Raw genomic sequence first — 23,578 nt, 5'->3', positions numbered from 1 at the left:
GGAGAGAGAGAAGCAGGCTCTCTACTGAGTAGGGAGCTCGATGCAGGGTTGGATTCCAGGACCCTGGGACCATGACCTGAGTCGAAGGCAGACGCTTAGCCAACTGAACCACCCAGGCGCCCCTGTTCTGATGTTTTCTATAGTTTCTTTTTATTTATTTATTTTTTAAAGATTTATTTATTCATGAGAGTGTACACAGAGAGGAAGAGAGGCAGAGACATAGGCAGAGGGAGTGAGCAGGCTCCTCGCAGGGAGCCGGATGTGGGACTGATCCCGGGTTTCCAGGGTCACGCCCTGGGCTAAAGGTGGCACTAAACCGCTGAGCCACCTGGGCTGCCCTATAGTTTCTTTTCAAATGTTTAGGTCTTTAACTAATCTGAAATTCTTTTTCTTTTTCCTTTAAAAAAAAAGATTTTAGTTTTAAGTAATCTCTACACCCAGCGTGGGGCTTGAACTCACATCCTCGAGGTCAAAAGTTGCATGCTCCACCAAGGTGAAGCCCCATGGAATTATTTTTTTTTCTGAATTGTGTAAATTAGGAGTCTAATCCCTCCCCCCAAAAGATAGTTATTTCTCTCCAAACCATTTTAGTAAATGAGTCCATCTACCTCCCAGTTATTTGAAATATCATTCTTGAAATATTGCTTATTAATTCTTCCAAGTACCGACAACTGGGTGGCTCAGAGGTTGAGCGGCTGCCTTTGGCTCAGGGTGTGATCCTGGAGTCCTGGGATCGAGTCCCACATTGAGCTCCCTGCATGGAGCCTGCTTCTCCCTCTGCCTATGTCTCTCTCTCTCTCTCTCTTTGTTTCTCATGAATAAATAAATAAAATCTTTAAAAAAAATTTTTTTCCAAGTACCTAAGTAGATTTTTGGACTTGTCCTGTAACATCAATCTAATTTTCTTTTTTTTTTTAAGATTTTATCTATTTATTCATGAGAGACACAGAGAGAGAGAGAGAGAGAGAGAGAGAGAGAGGCAGAGACACAGGCAGAGGGAGAAGCAGGCTCCATGCAGGGAGCCCAATGCAGGACTCAAACCCAGAACTCCAGGATCATGCCCTGGGCTGAAGGCAGGAGCCAAACCGCTGAGCCACCCAGGGATCCCCTAGATCTAATTTTCTAGTCCTACTCCCATATCATGGTGTTTTAATTACTAGTGCTTTGTGATATATTTTGAATCTAGTAAGTTAATGGCTCCCCCCTTTCTTCCTCTTTTATAAAATTAGATACTTTCACATATTTAAGGCACCATAGGAATTTTAACATCAGGTCTATGAGTTCCATTTTGGAATTTTTATTGGTAAAGTGTTGATTTTTTTAAAAAGATTAATTTGGTGGAGTCACCTGGGTGGTGCAGTCAGCTAAACATCAGACTCTTGGTTTGGGCTCAGGTCATGATCTCAGAGTCCTGAGATCAAGGCCCAGGACCAGCTGAGACTCTTTCTCCCTCTCCCTCTGCCCCTCCTCCCTGGTGCGTTCTCTCTCTCTCTCTCTCTCTCCTCTCTCCCCCTGAAATAAATAAATAAATCTAAAAAGGGATTAATTTGGGAAAGAATTATCATCTTTTTTAAAAGATTTTATTCATTCATGAGAGACACAGAGAGAGAGAGAGAGAGAGAGAGAGAGAGGCAGAGACACAGACAGAGGGAGATGCAGGCTCCATGCAGGGAGCCCAATGTGGGACTTGATCCTGAGACTCCAGGATCATGCCCTGGGCCGAAGGCAGGCGCTAAACCGCTGACCCACCCAGGGATCCCAAGAATTATCTTCTTTATTGTGTGGATAATGGGGCTGCAAGGGCCTGTGGGGATGTGCATGTTTACCAAGCCAACTTCCTGTGTCAATACAGGACCGTGCAAGACAAATGAGACCTCATTGAAGTTCCCTGAGGTCCAACTGCTGGGCAGGGTTTTGGGATGTTAGAAGGAGGAAGGTAAGGTCGTAGGTCTAGGTTTTCTGTGAGCTGACTACGCACCTGAAGGTATGTGTGGGGGATCCTCTGCTGTGTGCAAGCTAGCTTGCATGTATCTGGCACACAGAGGAGTTCAATAAATATTTGTTGAATCAGTGCACAAATGTGTGAATCAAGTTTTGGAGAGCTTACTGTATGCCAAACCACCTGCTAGCACTTTTCATAAATTATCTCTAATCCTCATAATAACCCTGTCAGACAGGTATTATGAGGCACCCACCACCACCACCACCACCATTTGACAGGCCAGGAAAGCTGAAGCTCTGAGAGGGGCAATCCCTTCCTCAAATCCAAACCGGGTCTTCATGATTCTAGAAATCATTCACGGAAGGTACCAGATATAATTTCCATCCTTCCACTCATTCATCTATCTGTCAAGGATTTATTAAGCACTTACTACGTGAGCAGGACGACCTAGTACAACAAGTGCTCTGGGTGACACAGAGTAGGCGGAGTGCTCCCGGGAAGACCAGCTGGGCGGCTAGTTTGTGGGCGGGATTTTTGGTGCGCACCTCCAGGGAACCTAGCTGCCTAGGCCTGCTTTTGATTTTGGCTGAGACAGGGCTAGATGGAGGCTGCAGCGCAACATAGGGAGCTGATATTATAAACATTGGCCAAGAGGGGGCGCGGTTCTGCTGCTAGAAGAGCGGCCTGGAGACCCTCTGCGCTGACGGGCCATCGGAGCGCAGGCGCAGAGGACTCAAGGAGCGGCTTAAAAATCTTGCGGAGGGATCGTTTGCGAGGAGGGGGCGTGGCTTAATCAAAGCACTTCTCGCTGATTTGCCTCTGGCTCTGGGGGCGTGGCCTAAATGCGTCCTTCTCGGAACGAGGGCCGGCCGAATCTAGTTTTCCCTCCGCGTCGGAGGCGTAGCTTAGGGCGGGCCCTCGAGCCACCCCTCAATGATTGGCCGCCTCACTCAGAGGGGTGGCCCGGCGAGCCGTCCGTCCTCCGTGTGGTCACTTCCTGTGGAGTTTCCCCAGCTCAGGGAGGAGGGGGAAGAGGACGAGGGGGAGGAGGGCGGTCGTCCGGGGTTAGGTTGGGGGGTGTTGGTCTGTTCAGGGCGGGGGATGACTCACGGCCCATCCCATCGCCCCGACGCCGCCCGCCCGCGCAGAGCTCGCTCCATGGCTTAGCGGAGGAGGCGGTGGCGAGCGGGGGGAGGGGGACTCTTATTTTGTTAGGGGGACCGGGCCGAGGCCCGACCGGCCTGGCAGGGCTCGCCCGGGGCCGGGCGTCATGTCTCATGCAGCCGAGCCAGCTCGGGACGGCGTAGAGGCCAGCGCGGAAGGCCCTCGAGCCGTGTTCGTGCTGTTGGAGGAGCGCAGGCCAGCCGACTCGGCCCAGCTGCTCAGGTGCGGGGCTGCCTGGGGCCGGTAGTGCTGACTGGGGTTCTTGGGGGTCTGATCTGGGGGGACAACGGGAGCCCAGGACTGGGATTGGAGGCCCTCGGCCTAGGCTTGGAGGACGTCGGGGCGCCGGTCTTGGGGGGGAACCTAAGGAATCCGGCGGTGGCCTGCTTGGACTGAGGCTTAAAGAAGTCATGGAAGTGCATTAAGGGAGGGCTGGCTCCGATCTGAGGGTCTCTTGACTGGGTTTGTGGGGAAGATTCTGTTGTATCCAGAGCCTAGTCTAGGGTAACTGAACTTGGGGCACTGAGGCTGAATTTAGGGTCCTTGAGTCAGGCATGAGGGAGATGAATTTGAGGTTGTACTATGTAGGTGAGGCACTGATCAGAAGGACTTTTCCCCTCAGTGTCAGAGAAGGGGTCCTAGGAGACAGAAGTGCTGTCTTGGAAGCTGGGTGATTCCCAGTGGCCGGTTGCTTGAGGCTATGTTTGGGGATAACAGGAATCTGGAAGTATTTGGGGCTATCTCAGATATGTTACATGGGACCAGCTTTGTGTGTGTGAGTGAGGAAGAGAAACAACATTCATCAAGACCTGACCAGAATAATCACTTAATCCTTGCCCACCCACCCAGCTGGGTCAGATCCCAGGGATAGTGGAAAAGTCCTCTTCCCACAGCCCCATAGGGGCTTGAATGGGAGACAGTGAGGCAGACAGAAGCAAAAGAGATGGTGCTACTTCTTAGCTCAGAGAAGGCCTCAGACCTTATTTGGGAACCCAGAGGAGGGTCTTGTTCCTGCTGCCACCCATCCTAGCCTCTCAGCCAGCCAGGTTCTACCCCTGCGCGCATGCACACACGTGTACACGCACACCCGTGCGCGCGTGTATGCACGCGTATTCTTTTTCTCCCCCTCCCAGTCTGTCTGTCAGACCCTGGAAATACTCTCCAAGCTGTCTCTGGAGCTGGAATGAGCACCAATTGCACCATCCCTGCCTGGGTGGGTCCTCTGGGTCCTCTTTCCATCCTCACTTCCATCAGCCGACTTGTAAGCCCCAGCCCTCTCTCCACACCCTTTCCACCCCAGAGCCCATCTCTTCTAACTTCTGTGCAATGGGTGCATAAGCATGAGCTGGGGCTTTGCCTGCTTTCTTCCTGGGGTTGTGCTGAGCTCAGCGGCTCCCTGAGCTTCCTCTTCCCTACTTCCTGGGTGGTTTTAGGTCCCCATCTGAGGGTGAGGAAAGGAAGGAAGACACAGATCGTTGGGGAGGGAAGAGAGTTCTTGTCAAGCCAAGTGACCCATAGTCACTCAGGATTCAGTCTTTGACTCAATTCAGGATGCATATCCATCCACGTGTGTGTGAATGCCCCCAGCCTGGAGGGCTGAGCAGGAGCCTTTGCATCTAATGCTTCCCCATCTTCTGATGCCTTCATAACAACCTGGCTCATCACAGTAGTGGAAATAGTTGAAAGGGAGGGGTGTACATGGGTTCTTATTTCATGTCAATGGGTGTTGGTATTAGAGGTGTGTGTGTGTGTGTGTGTGTGTGTTGTTCCATCCAAAAAAACAGCTGAATGCTGGACAGGCTCCTCCCGCCAAGAAAAGAATGCTTGTATAAGCGGATCATCCACCCAAATTCTCCCTCTTTTAAATCCAATTTGCTGGAATAAGGGGAGCCCTTGATATTTCCATTTTGTATTTGGGTGTGTACAGGCATACCCTCAACTCTGGCTGGGGCGAGGTGGGGGGCAGGGTGGGGGGGCTAATTTGCAAAGTCGTGGATCCTTCCGTCAAGTGAATCATCGACCCCAGTTCTTTGTGATGCATTCAGTTTGTGTTACAATAGACTGCTGTGCTGAAGATTGCCCCTACCCTGCTATGTGTAGACAAATGGGGGCTCACATTCAGCTGCCAGGACCCCAGTAGGGGGTGTGGGGGCTGGAAGAACTCTGAATGCAAAGTCAGGACTCCTGCAAAGTGAATTGTCATTCCTGAATTCTTCATTTCTGTTTTCCCTCAAACCTAGGTTGTTAACATGATTATGTGAGAGTGAGGAGTTGGGATCTGGGCACTCTTACTATTTTGAATCCTAAGGGACTTTGGATAACAGAGCAAAAGAGAGTGGGGAGGGAAGAGGAGTATGGGCAGGGAAGATCTGGGAAGTCCTGGTGGTGGTACCCAGCAGGGTCACCTCCTGGGAGGGATGCACTCTGTGTTATCCCCTCCCACCCCTGTGTGTATCTCTCTCCTCCCACTGCCCACTTGTTCTTTCTCTCTTAGAGGGGAGTGCAGTCTCCATATACTTAACTGACCATCACCCTTACCTCCCTTCCACCCTCAGCCTCAACTCTTTGCTTCCGGAATCTGGGATCGTTGCTGACATCGAATTAGAAAGCGTTCTTGATCCTGACAGCTTCTACGAGCTCAAAAGCCAACCACTACCACTACGCTCAAGGTCTGTCTCTTCTGACTCCACTCCCAATTCCTCAGGCCCCTCCATTCCTTCCTGACGGGCAGAGGCCCTCAGTGACAGGCCAACTCTTCTGCCAGCCTACATTTTCCAGATAGTAAAGTGAGGGGCCAGAAAGAACATGTCAAACGAGAAAGCAGGTGGCCAAGCTGGGATTCCATTCTCTTGAACCAGAACTCCCCTGCCTCCCCCACCCAAAACCTGCATACCCATTCATCCACAAATATTGCAGGGAGCCTAGAATGCCCCAGAGAAGTAGGATGGCCTGCTAGTGTGCAGCCCCCAGGTGGGGAGAGCCATACCCATAACCTTTGCTTACCCCTTCCCCCACTCAACAGACTTACCCGCCCCCAACCCTTGAGGAACCCCTGCTGGTCTCTTTTTTTTTTTCCCCAAGCTTGGAAGTCTAAATGTGCTGAGTCATCGGCCTGGGCTCTAAGAGAGGGGAGGGGACCTGGAAGAGAGGATTGTGAAATCTCTGAGATTTTCAAGACTGGCTAGCCTGGGACTAGAGGCCTGGGGAGGGGGGCGGGTACAAAGGGCCTGCAGTTGCCCCTGTAGCCAGACAACTGCAACCAGGAGCTCAGGGAGCATCTTCAGCCCCAAACTGAGCTTGAGAGCCCTCTGTATACCAATCTGCTGCCACAGCTCCAATTTGGCATCCTTCTGCTCTCTTGTAAATAGGATGACTCCCTCTTCCAGAGCCTAGCAATGGCATCTCTCCTCAGTGTTTGAACGGGCCCAGATCCTTCACCATAAGGACCCAGGGCTAAAGCTCCCCCACCAGACTGTGACTGCTAAGGGCTGAGATTCAGCCTGGTTCCAGTGCCTACCCCATCAGACAGTGACCCTCGAGGGCTGGGCCTGGACTCAGTTACAGTGTCTCTCCTATCAGACTGTGACCCCTGGGAGAGGTGACCAGGCCTGGTTCCTGGGTGTCCCGCTCCACATTGTGGCCCCTGAAGGCAGAGAGCGGACCTAATTACAGCATCTGCTCCATCCCACGATGACTCCTTAGGCTTGGGATGAGACTTTTAGCTTACCTGTGGCCCCATATTTCCCATTCCACAGCCTCCCAATATCACTGCAAGCCACCCCAGCTCCACTCTCTACATCATCTTCTGCAGGGGGCTCCAGGACCCCTGCCATGTCGTCCTCTTCTTCATCGCGGGTCTTGCTGCGGCAGCAGCTAATGCGGGCCCAGGCCCAGGAGCAGGAGAGGCGTGAGCGTCGGGAACAGGCCGCAGCCTCTTCCTTCCCCAGCCCTGCCCCTGCCTCTCCTGCCATCTCTGTCGTTGGCGTCTCTGCGGGGGGCCACACATTGGGCCGTCCTCCCCCTGCTCAGGTGCCCAGGGAGGTGCTCAAGGTAAGGGTGACATTCAGAGGCCCTGGGAAGGGTCTCAGTGACTGAGGAGTGGTCCTGGTGGCTTTTGGGCCAAGGTCCTAGAGGCTCTAAGGAAGGTTCCAGTTACTGTTCAAATAGGCTGTGTTTAGGGGTTGCAAGGTGTTCTTGTACAGTGGTAAGGGGTTCTTGGGATCCACGGGGAGTCTTGGCGGACCACAGAAGTTCATGAATGCCTCATGTGGGCTCTGGGGCCTGTGAAGTAACCCCAGGAAGAACTCTGTAGGAAGAGCTTCCTGTATGTGTAATACATTAGGAGTTTGGCCATTGGGGTGACTTGGGAAGCTACATGTGGTTCTCAGGTCTCTTAGGTAGTGTCAGAGACAGGGGCTGGGGGAGTCTTGGGAACTGTGACAAGGTGCTCCAGAAACTGAAGGATACTGTCAGTGTTAGGTAGCTCTTGTGGGGCTCTGAGGGATTTCTGAGAAAGAGAGTTTGGGTCCTGAGGGAGACTTACCAGTATTTGGGGAGGGGGGCATGTCTCAGATTCTAGGCCTGGTTTGCTGGCCTGAGCCTAGAAGCAGATAACCTCTGAGGGTCAGCCTGGGACTCCAAGTCACCCCATCCTACCTTGTCCCCTTCCATCCCTCCTCACCCTTATCCCACAGGTGCAGACCCATTTAGAGAACCCAACACGCTACCACCTACAGCAGGCACGCCGGCAGCAGGTGAAACAGTACCTGTCCACCACACTCGGCCCCAAGCTGGCTTCCCAGGCCCTCACCCCACCACCAGGGGCTGCTAGTGCCCAGCCACTCCCTGCCCCTGAGGCTGCCCATGCTACTGGCCCCACAGGCAGCGCTCCCAACAGCCCCATGGCGCTACTCACCATTGGGTCCAGCTCAGAGAAGGAGGTAAGTGGCTGCAGACAATCTTCCTGTGCTCCCCCTCCTCTAGCTTGTTCTAACACTCGTCTGTATTCACTTCTTCCCCCAGATTGATGATGTCATTGATGAGATCATCAGCCTGGAATCCAGTTACAATGATGAGATGCTTAGCTACCTGCCCGGAGGCACTGCAGGGCTGCAGCTCCCCAGCACGGTGAGACCCTGAGATGGGAGGCTGGTCTGACAATTAGCTGTACCCCTCTGTCACTGAGACAACACTCAGGCTGGTTGTGTATATAAGACTTTTACTTTGGATTGTACTAAGAGAAGGAGGCCACATGAGGAGATTAGAGCATACTAGCGCCCTGATACCTTGTGTTGGGCTGCATAGAAAGGTTGATGTTGGAGATTTTGATATACACAAGGGTGGGGACTTCATGAAAATATCAGGGCCTACCAAAGCATTCAAGCTTCAGTGTGGGAGGGACCAAGAAATGGGACTCTTATAGCAATTTGAATGTACCAATAGATTTGGGTCATTGAGACATACCCAGACCATGTAGTGATTGGAATGTGTCAAAAGTCTCAAAACACGGTGTGGTTGAACCTTGGGAGTGATTGGAATGTACAACATCTGTTTCAGTGAACCATGCCAAGAGGCTGGGTCCTTGCAAAGAGTGGATAAAACTCTCTAGAACAAGGGATGTACTAATATGTTATACCATTCTGGTCCTGGAACATTCAGGAGTCCCATAACTTGCTTTGGGACATACCGAGTGGCTATAGCTTTGTTTCTTTCCAACTTACCAAAAGGACAAGCAGGTATAAAAGTGGCACTAGCTTCTCAGAACTTGTTATTGATTTGGACACAGCTATAGATTGGAACATTTTTAAAAAGATTTTTATTTATTCGTTCATGGGAGACATGCAGAGAGAGGCAGAGACATAGGCAGAGGGAGAAGCAGGCTCCCATGGGGAACCCAATGTGGAACTTGATCCCAGGACTCCAGGATCACTACCAGAACCAAAGGCAGATGCTCAACCACTGAGCCACCCAGGTGCCCGAGGTTGGGACCTTATATTACATGGATCCAGTAGACTGGCAGGGGTTTCAAGAGATGATAACTCATCAAGAGTTGGGACTAATTACTTAAGGATGAGTGTGTTGCCCTATAGTATAGCCAGGAGAGTGCGAAGGAGAGAAAAAAGTCAAGGCTGGCATAAAAGCAGTGCTTGTTGAGTAGTTGGACAAGAAATCCTGAGAGAGCAGAACACATAGGAAGATACTAGCGTCAGGAGCTCGGTGTGTGACCATGTACATGAGCTGATGCGACATGCTCACGGTGAAGACTAGAGATGGGGCTGGAAGTCTCCAGAAGGTCAGACTTTAGATGGAATGTTACCATGACAATTTCCCAAGGTCTGAGATTGAGTTGGAGTGTTCCAAGAATGCTGACTTGGAATGTTGTGCTAGGAGGGGCTAACGGGCTGGAATGTTGTGTCGTAGCTCACAAAGATCTAAGAAGGGTGGTTTTCCAGCCTTTCTTCTCAGAGCCAATCCCAGAGTTTGGGAGGGGGGCTTCAGAGGTTGCTGAGGGATTTGAGGGCATGATGAACAGCCCTGGCAGACTCAGGTACCCTCGTGAAGCAGGGTAGGTCCCCTGCATCCTGTCCTTCCTAGAGTTGCCATGTGAGATTCCCCTGCAAGAGAAGGAAGGGTGCCTATGCCAAATCGGCCTGTCCTTACAAGAGATTATCTGTGAAGCTTGCAGAGGGTTGGGGATCTGGTTCCAAGAAGGGACCAAGCCCAGGGCTGGTCCTAGCCATCATTTCTCTGCCCTCCCTGCCCCCAGCTGCCTGTATCAGGGAATCTGCTTGATGTATACAGTGGTCAGGGTGTGGCCACGCCAGCCATCACTGTCAGCAACTCCTGCCCAGCTGAGCTGCCCAACATCAAACGGGAGATCTCTGGTAAGGGCCAGGGTCTTGGCCTCATGTGCCCATTTTGTGCCCCAGGGTGAGCCCCCTGTCAACCAGGTGGGCCTGATACTGGGGGAGGGGGCTCTTTGCCCTCTCCTTCCACATGGCCCATTGGCCAGCTTTGACCCCACTTCCTCTCTCTTCCTGATTTTAACAAATGACCTGTCACCAGGGCTTCTTTAAAAACTCCTGAAAGTGGCACTTTTTTCAAAAGTCACTTCCCTGCCCGTACCCACCAACCCCTACCCCTGGCAGCTGTATGTGCTGCCCTCTGCCTTCCCCATGTGCAGAAGCCCTGACTGTTCCCCACTCTCTTCCAGAGACGGAGGCCAAGGCCCTTTTGAAGGAACGGCAGAAGAAAGACAATCACAACCTAAGTGAGTGAGCTGATGTGCCCTTGACAGCATGCAGCCCTGCCTCGATCCACACCCTGGCCTTCCCTGGGGAGGGGTAGGTGGCAGTCTGTCCCCGCAACACCTCCCCCTGACCCAGCTCCCGCTCTCCCCCCCCCAACCTACTGACAACTTTCCCACTCTTCTCTCCTCCCTGCCACCCCCACCCCCAAAGTTGAGCGTCGCCGGCGATTCAATATTAACGACAGGATCAAGGAGCTGGGCACCCTCATCCCCAAGTCCAGTGACCCGTGAGTCTGGGCCTGGGAGCTTTGGGCTGACAGAAGGTGGGACAAGGACCCCATTCCTCTAAAGCTGTTCCTGAGCAGGAACTGCCCAGCATTCCTGCCCCGGGCCCTTGCCCACCCAGGTTTCATCATTATGAGTAGGGGTGCAGCCTTTACCTGTCCCTAACCGAAAATTTTAGATGCATGATGTTGCAGTGTGTGCGCCTCATCTGGTCCCCATATGACAGAGGCACTTAGTTTTTTGTCCATTTAGTACCTCTGAATTATTTGTTCAATAGTCGCATTGGGCTGCTTTGTGTCAGGGACCGCACTAGGCCCTGAGGACACCAGAGGGCCGAAACAGACAAAAGTCCCTGAGCTCCTGGAACTGATATTTTAGTGGAGGCAGACAGACTGCACACAAGATAAATAAGTAAAATCTGGGCGATTGTGATGAGTGTTGCAAAGAAAAATAAAGAAGAGAAGATTGGGGGGTGGGTGCCTGACTGGCTCAGTCGGTAGAGTGTGCGACTCTTGACCTCAGGGTTGTAAGTTCAAGCTCCACGTTGGGCATAGAGTTTATTTTGAAAAAGGGAATAAAGAAGATGGGGGAAGGTTGACGAGGGATACAACTCCGGGTGAAGAGGGCGGGCTCAGGGCAGGCCTGGGCTGACAAGAGAACATTTGAATAAAGAGCCTAAGGAGGTGAGGCAGGAGCCATGTGGGTGTCTGGCAAAGAATGTTCAAGGTGAGGGCACAGCTGGCCTGGAGGCCCTGAGGTGGGAATAGTTTTCCATGTTCTAGGAGCCTTGACTTGCTCTTCCCCCAGAACACCTAGGCAGGGCATTCCATACCCTTCATGTACCACCCCCCCCCCCATCCTGGGCCTAGGCCTGTGGTGGGCACTCTGCCTGGTGCAGTTGCCCCCCTCAGCTCCCAAGAGAACCCAGACGCAACACTCCCTCCTTCCGGGCCCTACAGAGAGATGCGCTGGAACAAGGGTACCATCCTGAAAGCCTCCGTGGATTATATCCGCAAGTTGCAGAAGGAACAGCAGCGCTCTAAAGACCTGGAGAGCCGGCAGCGTTCCCTGGAGCAAACCAACCGCAGCCTGCAGCTCCGAATTCAGGTTTGGGAGGAAAAGGCAGTGGCCAAGGTGACTGGGGAGGGTGCTTCCTGCAGGCAGAGGCAGAGGCAGAACACCTGGGGGATCCCCGGGCTTCCTGACTCACGGATGGTGACGATAAGTAGGAATCGTAACCTTAAGGAGACTAGTGATGAACAGCAGCTAAAGTATATGGTGTTTGTCTCCAGCCACACGCTGTGACAGGAGCCTTATCTCCACGTGCTAAAGTTAGCCCTCATGGTGATCCTGTGAGGCAGGGACCATTATTATACTCGTTTTACAGAGTGGGATGCTGAGGCCCAGCAGGGTTAAGCAACTTGCCTAAAGGTTACACAACTAATGAGTAGCAGAAGTGGATTTCACACCCCGGCAGCCTGCCCTTCTAACCATTACACTTCTCTGCCTCTGAGAAACTATGAACCCCATCTGATACCCCCACCCCCACCCCCTACTTTTTGCAGGAGCTAGAATTGCAGGCACAGATCCATGGTCTGCCAGTACCTCCCACCCCAGGGCTGCTCTCCCTGGCCACAACTTCAGCCTCTGACAGCCTCAAGCCAGAGCAGCTGGACATTGAGGAGGAGAGCAGGCCAGGCACAGCAACATTTCACGCAGCTGGGGGATCTGCCCAGAGTGCTCCCCATCAGCATCCCCCAGCGCCACCCTCGGATGCCCTTCTGGACCTGCACTTTCCCAGCGACCACCTGGGGGATCTGGGGGACCCCTTCCATCTGGGGCTGGAGGACATTCTGATGGAGGAGGAGGAAGGGGTGGTGGGGGGACTGTCGGGCGCCCTGTCCCCACTGCGGGCTGCCTCTGACCCCCTGCTTTCATCGGTATCTCCCGCTGTCTCCAAGGCCAGCAGTCGCCGCAGCAGCTTCAGCATGGAGGAGGAGTCCTGATCAGGCCTCACCTCCCCTGGGACTTCCCCACCCAGGAAAGGAGGACACGTCAGGATGAGGCCCCGCCTTTTCCCCCACCCTTCCGTGAGACTGCTCTGCCCAGGTGTTATGGGGAAAGAGCAGATGTGATGAGGTCCCACCCCTGTAACCAGGCAAGGAGGAGGAGTCAGATGAGGCCCCGCCCCCTCCCCCACAATACCAGCCGGTGAGGTATTTTAGCCTTGGAGAAGGCAGTAACGGTGGGGCCTGTCCCCTAGATATCACAGCCTCGCCCCTGCTCCATGGGACCTGCCCTTGCCGAGGTGAGGGAAGGAGGCAGGATGAGCTAGGCTCCTGTCACTTAGGGACTTCCCTAGTTGGGTCTCCTAGGATAAGGAAGTAGCAAGATACTGGTCCACCCCCTCTCTTGGAACTGCTGGTCTATTCCATCCTGGCAAGGAAGAGGAGTCAAAATAGTAGAGGTCCCACCCTGAGGGGTTAAGCCCTGCCCCTTTCCCATGATCCTCGCCCTGTCCAGCCTAGGAACAGAAGTGAAGATGAGAGCCCCTTTACCTGGGAGCTCAGTCCTGGCCTTCTAGCGCTCCAGGAGCCAGGCCCCGCCCCTTCCCTTATAGGCACAGGAGCGCTGGTATTTCTGGCATGGAGGACTCAGAAAGATCTGGCCACCATGTGGAGATCACAGACCTTATCCCTTAGCAACATCCCATCCAAGCATTCCACACTGCAGGGGGGAGTGGTACTTAAGCTCCCCAGCCTTAACCTGGGACCAACGGGGCTTAACCTAGGAGGGCTCTGAGCCTACCTTGCCCTTAGGGAAAGGGGCAGATCTTGAAATCTTGTGGGTCGACATTCCGGACCTAGATCAGGAGTGAGTGACAGACCCTTACCCTTGGGCAGAGTCCTGCCTCCATGAAGGGCAGTTTGGGGAGGTGATAGGGATTAGGGGGCACTGAGTCCAGGTTCCCAGAACCAGCACTCTTGAGTTTGTAGAGGAACAGGATGAAGGAAGGGGCCTTTCTGGGGGAGTTTCCAAGCCCAGGAAGATGTGGAAGCTTACCCCACCAAAGCAGAGGCTTGGAGGGAGGGTTGCAAAAGCATATGTACCCCTCTTTTGTTTATCTGATTTTTTTATTGGCCCCCCCCTTCCCCTTCTCAGAAGCTAGATCACCTCCAACCTCTGGCCTCTACCTGGTTCTTCATTTGGAGGAATCTCCCCCATTTCAGAGCTGTTAAGAGACACTCCCTGCCCATCCCCATCCTTCTTACCACATACACCCAAGGTTGTCAGCTTTGGATCTTTGGGGTCAAGCCCCAAGGAGGGTGTACTAAGGGGTCTGTAGGTTTGTGATTAAAACAATAAATGCTAGGCGTGTTTGATGCGCTTTTAACTTTGGCAAAGAGTCTCCTGTCCTTGCTTTTGACCGTCCAGTGAGCATGGTCCATGGCTGGCCAGGAGGAAGAAAGGTTCTTGGAAGAAACGGACTTAAGAGGGAATGGATAAAGGAATTTAGAGGGGCTGGAAGAAAACACCTGTAAGCAAAGGCAGTCATTCCTTTACTATCTGCCAGGCACCCTCCTGTTACAAATGTTTCACCTAATTTTTTAATCTATGGACTATTTCTCAAAGTGCTGATTATTATTCCCATTTCATGTTGGAAGAAGCTGAGCACTAGAATTTAACTATCTGAAGATGCACAGCTGGTAAATGGATGAAGAGCTAAATGATAAAGTTAGGTGAGTGAGAGATCTGGCTTGAAGAATGTCACTGAGGGCCGAGGGGGCAAAGATTTCCTTGCACGCTCACTTTGGAAACTAATAATGAAACCTCTGAGGCTGTCTCCTGGCAGACAATAGAGGTGTGCCAGATGGCTGAAAGGGCAAAAACAAAAACCATCAAGGTGGAGGGACAGGGAGGTGGTTCCATTTTGGGACAAATGTTGACATTTGGGGGGGGGTAGGACTTAAATGGAGATAAACAAACACAAATGTCTTCTTGAAGACTGGGAAAAATATTATTTTTGGAATTCCTCTACCAGACTCTGACTCTCAGAATGGGCATCAGGCCCAGGCCTGCGTCTCCCCGAGCAGATGGGAACCACCACACTTGCTACTCCTTTGTGTCCCATCACACTGTCCCATATAAGGCCTGGCTGTCAAGTCTCTACCGCCAGACTGGTGATTCCCTGATAACCTCTTCTTAACTTTTTTCTCTTTGAATCTGCCACCATTCTCTTTTTAATTTTGTAAACATAACATGCAACACCCAAAAGTGTTTTTCTCAAAGTTTGTGGTCTGAAATAATTTTAGCTTTACAGAAGAGTTGCAGAGACAGTAAAGTTCCCATACCTGTCCACCAGCTCCTGATAACATGAACACATAGCCATAGCATATTTATCAGTGCTAAGAAAATAACATTGGCACAGTACCAAGAACTCAACTTTCAGACTTTATTTGGATTTGACTGTTTTTTCCATGATTTTATTTTTCTGTTCTAGGATCCAAGTAAGGAAACTCTATCTGTTATCTCTTCCTGTGTAGCAAATTACCACAATCTCAGTGACGAAAAACAACACACATTCACATTCCCCTAGTTTTTGTGGGTCATGGATCCAGGCTAGCTGAGCTGGGTCCTCTACTCCAGTGGCTCTCCCCAGGCTACCATCAAGGAAGGTGTTGGGCAGGATTTGATTCTCTGTAACCTGTTGAACTGAGGCCTTCAGTCCTTGACATGTGTTCCTTTCCTTCCATGAAGCAGCTCACAGCATGGTAGTTCAGCTTTGTCAGAGCCAGCAAGAGAGAGAGTCAACTACCAGAATGGAAGTTACAGTCTCTTGTAATCTAATCCTGGGAGGTGACATCTCCTCAAAGGCGAGGTATTTTCTCAGAATCAACTCACTCGAGGGGAGGTGATTACAAAAGACCATGCCTATCCTTAGGCAGGGAGCACTGAGGGAACCTCTTAGCAGCTCCCTGCCACGTTGCATTTAGCTGCCCTATCTGGGTTTCCTCTGATAGTTTCCTGATCTGTCCACTGAAGAGGTGTAGGCTCTGCTCTTCTAAAAAACAATGAGCATCTTTAGTACCAAGATCTTGGTTTCTAAATGACATTTCTCCAGTAAAAGAAACCAGGGATCCTTGGAAAAATGGCTGGTTGTAAGGCCAGGGTAGGGAAGTATAAGATGGGCCTGGAGTGTCCTATAGTCCCAGAGAGTAAGGAAGTACAAAAGAAAAGGGACATGTCATAAGGATAGTAGAGCCATCCTGAAAGCTCCCAATGGCCAAAGCTGGGACAACTTGAGCAACAAAAAATAATGATAGTATTGGTTTACAGCCCACCCAATTAAATACCTGTAATTTCCATACTTACATAAATCAGTTATATGACTGAATAAATGAATGCTGGATACTGGACAGCTCCATACATAAGAATTCCAAATAATAATGATAAATGTAGAAGGAATGAGGGAAACAGAAAATTATTGTTAAAACACTGTAATAATTGCTGCAGACCTGATCCACTAAATGCCAAAATTAGTGGGCAAAACTTTAAGGTGAACATGATAGTTGCATGGCCTTAAAGTAGCACCTCCAAGATTTGTATTAAATGGTTGATCCTCTGCCCCCCCATCAAAAAAGTTGGAGCTTAATTCTCCTCTTGAATCTGAGCTGGAATCAGTCACTTGCATCAAGTGACAAGAGCATGGAAAGTGAAAAACAGTAACTTTGCAGTGGAAAAAGCTGACAGCACTTTAACCAAGAAATGGGTTAACATCACCAGTTCTAAGACACATTGCTATCATGTACCCCTCAGTGTGATGCAATGAGGAGGACATTTCACTTTCTTTTTTTAAAAAGTTTTATTTATTTTTTTAAATAATAAATTTATTTTTTATTGGTGTTCAATTTGCCAACATACAGAATAACACCCAGTGCTCATCCCATCAAGTTTAATAGATTTTATTTATTCACAAGAGACACACACACAGAGGCAGAGACACAGAGAGAGGGAGAGGTAGGCTCCTCACAAGGAGCCCAATGTGGGACTTGATCCTGGGACTGGAATCACTCCCTGAGCCAAAAGCAGACGCTCAACCACAGAGCCACTCAGGTGTCCCTCTTTCTTTTATTTTTTAAGATTTTATTTATTTGTTTGAGAGAGAGAGAGCACAAGGGTGGAGAGGGAGAAGCAGGCTACCCATCCAGCAGGGAGCCCAATGTGGGGTTCGATTCCAGGACTCTGGGATCATGACCTGAGCCGAAGGCAGATGCTTAACTGACAGAGCCACCCAGGCACCCTGACAATTTCACTTTTGTAGTATTCTTCCTTAAAACCCCATAATCCTTGTGTAATCATGAGAAAATAGCAGAGAAAACCAAATCGGGATAGGGACCTCCTACAAAATATTTTACCTGTATTCTTCAAGTGAAACTACATGAGACAAGGAAGGACTGTCTGTATATTTACTCAAACACAATCACTTTTGTCTCCATCTGTCAGTTCTGGCTTTTTTGGCGTGAGGGGGCTGAGACCCAAAAGTTAGTGTCATTCTACAGATAAGTTTATCAAGGCTATCTGGTGTCCTATGCTCCACTGGTTGGAATGTGATGGCTGAGACAAGGGAAGCACGCAGTGAGCCTGGACTGTACCTTCTTTCCACCTGGGTCATTTTCAGGACCTCCCTGTAGGGAGGTAGAGCCAAGCAGAAGACAGCAATATAGCTGAGCTGGGAGGGAGAGATCAGATTATGGGGCTGCTGAGATTTCATTCTACTGGAGAAAAAAAAAAAAAGAATCTTTTTTAGAGGTGGACTTCCAGAAATCACCACAGGTATGGCTATAGTTTTTGGCCAAATACTACACTGTGCAGGCTTACAATAAAGAACTAGGAGGCCAAGAAGAGATCAATCCTAGGATTCTGTGAGCTATGTGGATGCTTGCACATTCTGGGAGACATAGATCTTTTGACCAGCCTGAGTAGAATCCTCATCCAATACCCTAATGAGAAACAAACACCCAGAAAGACCATGCCTTAAAAGTAGGCCACTACAGCCCTAACTAGAATAAGGGTTACTGTAGATCCTCTCTAAAAAATCATTAAAACATGTCTCAAGGGGATCCCTGGGTGGTTCAGCGGTTTAGCGCCTGCCTTTGGCCCAGGACGTGATCCTGGAGCCCCGGGGTCAAGCCCCACATTGGGCTCCCTGCATGGAGCCTGCTTCTTCCTCTGCCCATGTCTCTGCCTCTCTCTCTGTGTCTTTCATGAATAAATAAATAAATCTTAAAAAAAAAAAAACATGTCTCAAGTGGATCAAGCTGGGGGCACCTGACTGGCTCAGTTAGTAGAGTATGCAACTCTTGATCTCCTGAAGGATCCTGAGTTAGAGCCCCACGTTGGGCATAGAATTTACTCTGTAAAAAAAAAAAAAAAAAAGAGGGCAGCCCAGGTCCCTCAGTGGTTTAGCACCGCCTTCAGCCCAGGGCCTGATCCTGGAGACCTGGGATAGAGTCCCACGTTGGGCTTCCTCCATGGAGCCTGCTTCTCCGCCTGTGCCTCTGCCTCTCTCTCTCTCTCTCTCTCTCTCTCTCATAAATAAATAAAATCTTAAAAAAAAGAGAGTATCAAGCTGAATAGTGGAATTCACAATGTATGTGGATATACGTAACAATGACACAAACAACAGGATTTGGGAAATGAAATTATACTGTTTTTTTAAAGATTTTATTTATTTATTCATGAGAGACACAGAGAGAGAGAGGAGGCACAGACACAGGCAGAGGGAGAAGGAGGCCCCATGCAGGGAGCCTGACATGGGACTCAATCCTGGGTCTCCAGGACCACAGCCTGGGCTGAAGGCAGTGCTATACCACTGAGCCACCTGGGCTGCCCTGAAATTATGCTGTTGCAAGGCTTTTGCATCTCATGTGAAATGGTACAACATTAACTTTCAGTTGACTGTGATAAGTTAAGGATGCATTTTGTAATTTTTAGGGCCAGCTCTAAAGAAATGAAAACAGGGCAGGTGAAAAGCCAATAGAAGAGTAACAATTGAATATTAAAATATATTTGGTTAACTCAGAAGAAAGGAGGAACAAAGGATCAAAAACCAGAAGGAACAAATAGAAAACACATAATAATATGATAGAGCTTAATTTGACCATATCAGTAACTCCAAAAAGTGTAAATGGATTAAAAACCCTCTTTAAGGGCAAGGATTTTAAGACCAGAAAAACAAAAAACCAAAATCCAACCAGAGCTGGGATTCAGATAAGGCAAGTGTCTCACTTGCAAAATTTAAAGGGATGTCAAAAAAATGTCAGTACGGATGCGTGGGTGGCTCAGTTAGTTAAGTGTCCAAATCCATCTCAGCTCAGATCTTGATCTCAGGATCGTGAGTTCAAGTCCAGTGTGGGGCTCCATGCTGGGCAGGGAGCCTACTTTAAAAAAAAAGGAAACTACTAAAAAAAGTCAGTAACCAAGATGAATAACATTTTGGTTTTTTATTTTAATTCCAGTATAGTTAACATAGCGATAACTAACATTTTACTGCAATTTGGGGCAAAAAAGTGAAAATTAATGCAAAGCAATCCATGATACACAAAATATCAAAATTTTGCATCAAGACAGAACTCTACCCTGCACTTGTACTACCCCAAGAATCATACAACTTACGGGGGGTGGGCAGGCATAAATACAAAAAAAAAAATCTCTCACAAACTGTGGTTGCCAGAGGAGATGGGTTGGAGGGGGATGGACAAAATAGATGAAGGGGATTAAGAAGTAGAAACTTCCAGTTAAAAAAAAAAAGAAACTTCCAGTTATAAAATAAATAAGTCACGGAGATGAAAAGTATAGCATAGAGTATATAATCAATAATATAATAACATGGTGACAGATGATAACTATGCTTATCATGATGAGACTTGTATAGGATTGTCGAATCACTATTATACACAAAACAAATATAACAACCATACTTTGATTTAAAAAAAAACACTTACTTGCAATTTCTTTTGAAGGTCATTGTTCATCCTGAGGGAAGTTGACAAGTTTTTTCCATTGTTTATAGCTGCTATCTACAGTATTTCAAGGTAAAAGGGAAAATTTTACTTTATTACAAACATGTATGTGTGATTTTTTAAATATTAAGAGCACTTAGGTAAGTAATACAAATTTGATTTATGGATATATGTGAGTTTTCATAATTTAAATCTGATCAAATATAAACATTTTCTGGACAAACAAGAAATTGTTTTTTACCAGGAAAAAAATTGACCAGGAAAAATTTATAATGTATTCCCCTAAAATAGTGATAGTTTGCTATCATTAAATTCTTTTATAAAAAAATTATTTGGGGCATCCCGGGTGGCTCAGCAGTTTAGCGCCACCTTCGGCCTAGGGTGTGATCCTGGAGTCCCGGGATCGAGTCCCACCTCAGGCTCCCTGCATGGAGCCTGCTTCTCTCTCTGCCTCTGTCTGTGCTTCTCTCTCTGTGTGTCTCTCGTGAATAAATAAATATTAAAAAATTATTTTTCAATACTTGTTTTTCAACAATTTTGCCTGGAAATCAGGTACATAGTTTTCTGCTGCTTGTAATGATTGATATTTGTATTTTTTATATAAATTTTTATGCACATCTGTTTTATTAAATATTACAATTTATAGGATCTTAATATAAAGCATTTATTATGTATATTTACTTGAATTATTGTGCTAGTAAAAATAAATACATTTTAAATTTATACTAAAAATATTCTAGACAAATATGGCATCTAAAAAGTCAAGTGGGGGCAGCCCGGGTGGCTCAGCGGTTTAGCACTGCCTTCAGCCCAGGGCATGATCCTGGATTCCCAGGATCGAGTCCCACGTCGGGCTCCCTGCATGGAGCCTGCTTCTCCCTCTGCCTGTGTCTCGGCCTCTCTCTCTCTGTATGTCTCTCACTAATAAATAAAATATTTTTAAAAATAAAAAAAATAAAAAGCCAAGTGGTGCAATGTTTAGGAAGAACAAAAATGTGTTAAGAAATGAATAATTATAGAGAGCAATTATAATGTTTACTGTAAAATCCAGCCTCCCATCTAATGAAAATGACTTTTTAATTTTAATTCTTTCAGCTTTATTTAGGTATAATTAACATATAATACTGTGTATGTTAAGATATACAACATGATTATGTCCTATGTGTATATATTGTGAAATGATTTGTGAATTCAACTAGCATTTGGGATATTCTTATGTCTGCCCTAAAAACAACATTAAAAACATGTACAGATATTTGATAAGGACCAAGATAGAATATAATCAAGGCATTTGCTCACAAATCAAAAATGTTTGTCATGTATTAAAATATGTGCTATGAAATGACAAAACATGTTATTCTTAAAAGGAAAGCATCTTGGTGAAAATCGATTACAAATTTGTATGGGATTTATTTGTATGGGGTAATATTTTGAGCCAAGTGGGAAAAGTTAGTAAAGCTCTGTAATAAAAAAAAAAAGACTATATAAAAAGTTACATGCATAATAGATGGCCTATTCATCTGCTTGCAACAAATAAAAGAATGTAACTTTGAAAGAAATTTTGCTGAATGTACAATGGTAGAATAAGATATCAATATGCTTATCAAAATTCTTTTAATTTATTTTTTTAAGGGCCACCTGGTGGCTCAGTGGTTGAGTGTCTGCCTCCCGCTCAGTGCATGATCCCGGAGTTCCGGGATTGACTCCCACATCAGGCTTCGTGCATGGAGCCTACTTCTCCCTCTGCCTATGTCTCTGCCTCTCTCTCTGTGTGTCTCTCATGAATAAATAAATAAAATATTTTTTAAAAATTTATTTTTAAAGTAATCTCTACACCCAATGTGGGGCTTGAACTCACAACCCCAAGATCCAGAGTTGTACAATCCATCAACTGAGCCAGCTAGGCACCCCTATAATTATCAAATTTTAAAATAGGGGCAGCCCTGGTGGCGCAGCGGTTTAGCACTGCCTGCAGCCCGGGGTGTGATTCTAGAGACCAGGGATCGAGTCCTACGTCGGGCTCCCCTGCATGAAACCTGCTTCTCCCTCTGCCTGTGTCTCTGCCTCTCTCTCTCTCTCTCTCTCTCTCTGTCGCTCATGAATAAATAAAATCTTTAAAATAAAATAAAAAGGAAACAATTTGAAAATGTAAAAAAGAACTGCAAATCGCAAATGTATGAATCACTCTGTGAGAATATCACTTACTATGGGAAAAGTGCATATCAGAAATTAACAAGATCATAGATACTCTGATTTCACATTTCAAATTGTTATAGGAAAAATTAGTGGCTTTAGATTTTAGATTTTATCCAGAGATAAGTTGTTTCCTACAAACACGTCTGATTAACAAAAGGCAGCCATTGACTTAGCTCTTAATATTTTCACGTAAATCCTGCAGAAATTTATCCAAAATAGTTTGAAGCAGCATACAATATGAAAATTTGTAATATAAATTCAGCCTTATGGGGGACACCTGGGTGGCTCAGCAGTTGAGCATGTGCCTTCTACTCAGGGCATGATCCCGGGGTCTAGAGATCGAGTCCCGTATCGGGCTCCCTAGAAGAAGTCTGCTTCTCCCTCTGCCTATGTCTCTGCCCCTCCCTCTATGTCTTTCATGAAGAAATAAATAAAATCTTTTTTAAAAATTCAGCCTTATGTTTAGATCTCCCAAAATTGATTTACCAATTTTACATAGTGCAATCTTATCCAGTTTTGGAAATGGCCTTGAGAATTTTTTTTAGTTCTAATGGTCTTTTGGTTTTTTTATTGAAGTATAATTAACATACAGTGTTATATTAGTTTCAGGTGTACACTATACTGATTCAACAATTCTATACATTACTCAGCGCTCCTGATGATACTTGTACTCTTAATCTCCTTGATCTATTTCACCCATGCTCCCACCCAACTCCCCTCTAACAACCACCAGTTCTCTATATTTAAGAGTCTGGATTTGGGTTTGTTTGGGTTTTTTTGGTCTCTGTGTTTCTTAAACTCTACATATGAGTGAAATCACATGGTATTTGTCTTTCTCTGATTGACTCATTTCATTTAGCACTTCATTTAGACCCTCTAGGTCTAACCATGTTGTTACAAATGGCAAGATCTCATTCTTTTTTTTTTTAATGGCTGAGTAATATTCTATTATATCACCTCTTATTTTTTATTTTTTAAAAACATTTTTGTTAAGTAAGCTCTGTGCCCAATATGGGGCACAAACCTGAGATCAAGAGTCACATGCTGCACCAACTGAGCCAGCCAGGTGCCCCATATTCCACATCTTCTTTGTCCATCCATCTATAAATGGACACTTGGGTTGCTTTCATATCTTGGCTATTGTAATAATGCTACAATAAACATAGAGGTGCATATATTTTTTTGAATTAGTGTTTTCATTTCCATTGGGTAAATACATAGTAGTGGAATTACTTAATCATATGGTAATTCTATTTTTGACTTTTTGAAGATCGTCCATACTGTTTTCCATAGTGGCTGCACCACTTTGCATTCCCACCAACAGTGCACAAGGGTTCCTTTTTTCTCCACATTCTTGTCAACACTTGTTATTTCTTGTCTTTTTGATAATAGCTATTCTGTCTGGTGTAGGTAATATCTCATTGTGTTTTTTTTTTAATTTTATTTATTCATGAGAGACACAGAGAGAGAGACAGAGACACAGGCAGAGGGAGAAGCAGGCTCCACGCAGGGAGCCCGACATGGGACTTGATCCCGGGTCCCCAGGATCACGCCCTGGGCCGCAGGCAGGGCCAAACCGCTGTGCCACCGGGGCTGCCCTCATTGTGGTTTTGATTTGCATTTCCCTAATGATTAGTGGTGCCGAGCATCTTTTCATGTTTCTGTTGGCCATCTGTGTATCTTCTTTGGAAAAATTTCTATTCAGGTCTTCTTCCTGTT

General features: G+C 47.5%; 1 protein-coding gene across 2 annotated transcripts; it reads left to right on the top strand.

The window, feature by feature from the left end:
* Positions 1 to 2,973: 2,973 nt before the first annotated feature.
* TFE3 (transcription factor binding to IGHM enhancer 3) lies at positions 2,974 to 14,044 on the top strand. Of its 2 annotated transcripts, none has more exons than XM_025468699.3 (10): positions 2,974 to 3,328; positions 5,662 to 5,775; positions 6,862 to 7,156; positions 7,801 to 8,046; positions 8,129 to 8,233; positions 9,873 to 9,990; positions 10,320 to 10,376; positions 10,567 to 10,642; positions 11,600 to 11,747; positions 12,206 to 14,044. In XM_025468699.3, exons 1-10 carry the CDS (start codon positions 3,213 to 3,215, stop codon positions 12,644 to 12,646), a joined length of 1,716 nt encoding a protein of 571 aa, XP_025324484.1. In that variant the 5' UTR covers positions 2,974 to 3,212; the 3' UTR covers positions 12,647 to 14,044. The 2 variants fall into 2 exon arrangements, with proteins under 2 accessions (XP_025324484.1, XP_025324485.1); XM_025468700.3 differs by having other exon boundaries at positions 3,304 to 3,328; positions 6,918 to 7,156.
* Positions 14,045 to 23,578: the final 9,534 nt, after the last annotated feature.

The sequence above is a fragment of the Canis lupus genome, chromosome X (genome assembly GCF_003254725.2).
Source record: "Canis lupus dingo isolate Sandy chromosome X, ASM325472v2, whole genome shotgun sequence".
NCBI lineage: Eukaryota > Metazoa > Chordata > Mammalia > Carnivora > Canidae > Canis > Canis lupus.
Note: the sequence above shows the minus strand (reverse complement) of the source record. Positions and strands in the feature narration are given on the sequence as shown.

What these genes read in the sequence shown, in the direction of transcription:
- TFE3 (XM_025468699.3), top strand. Translation starts at nt 3,213, where the DNA reads ATGTCTCATGCAGCCGAGCCAGCTCGGGACGGCGTAGAGGCCAGCGCG. An exon ending in TGCCCAGGGAGGTGCTCAAG is followed by an intron (nt 7,157 to 7,800) that starts GTAAGGGTGACA and finishes CTTATCCCACAG; the next exon opens with GTGCAGACCCATTTAGAGAA. An exon ending in GGCTGCAGCTCCCCAGCACG is followed by an intron (nt 8,234 to 9,872) that starts GTGAGACCCTGA and finishes CCCTGCCCCCAG; the next exon opens with CTGCCTGTATCAGGGAATCT.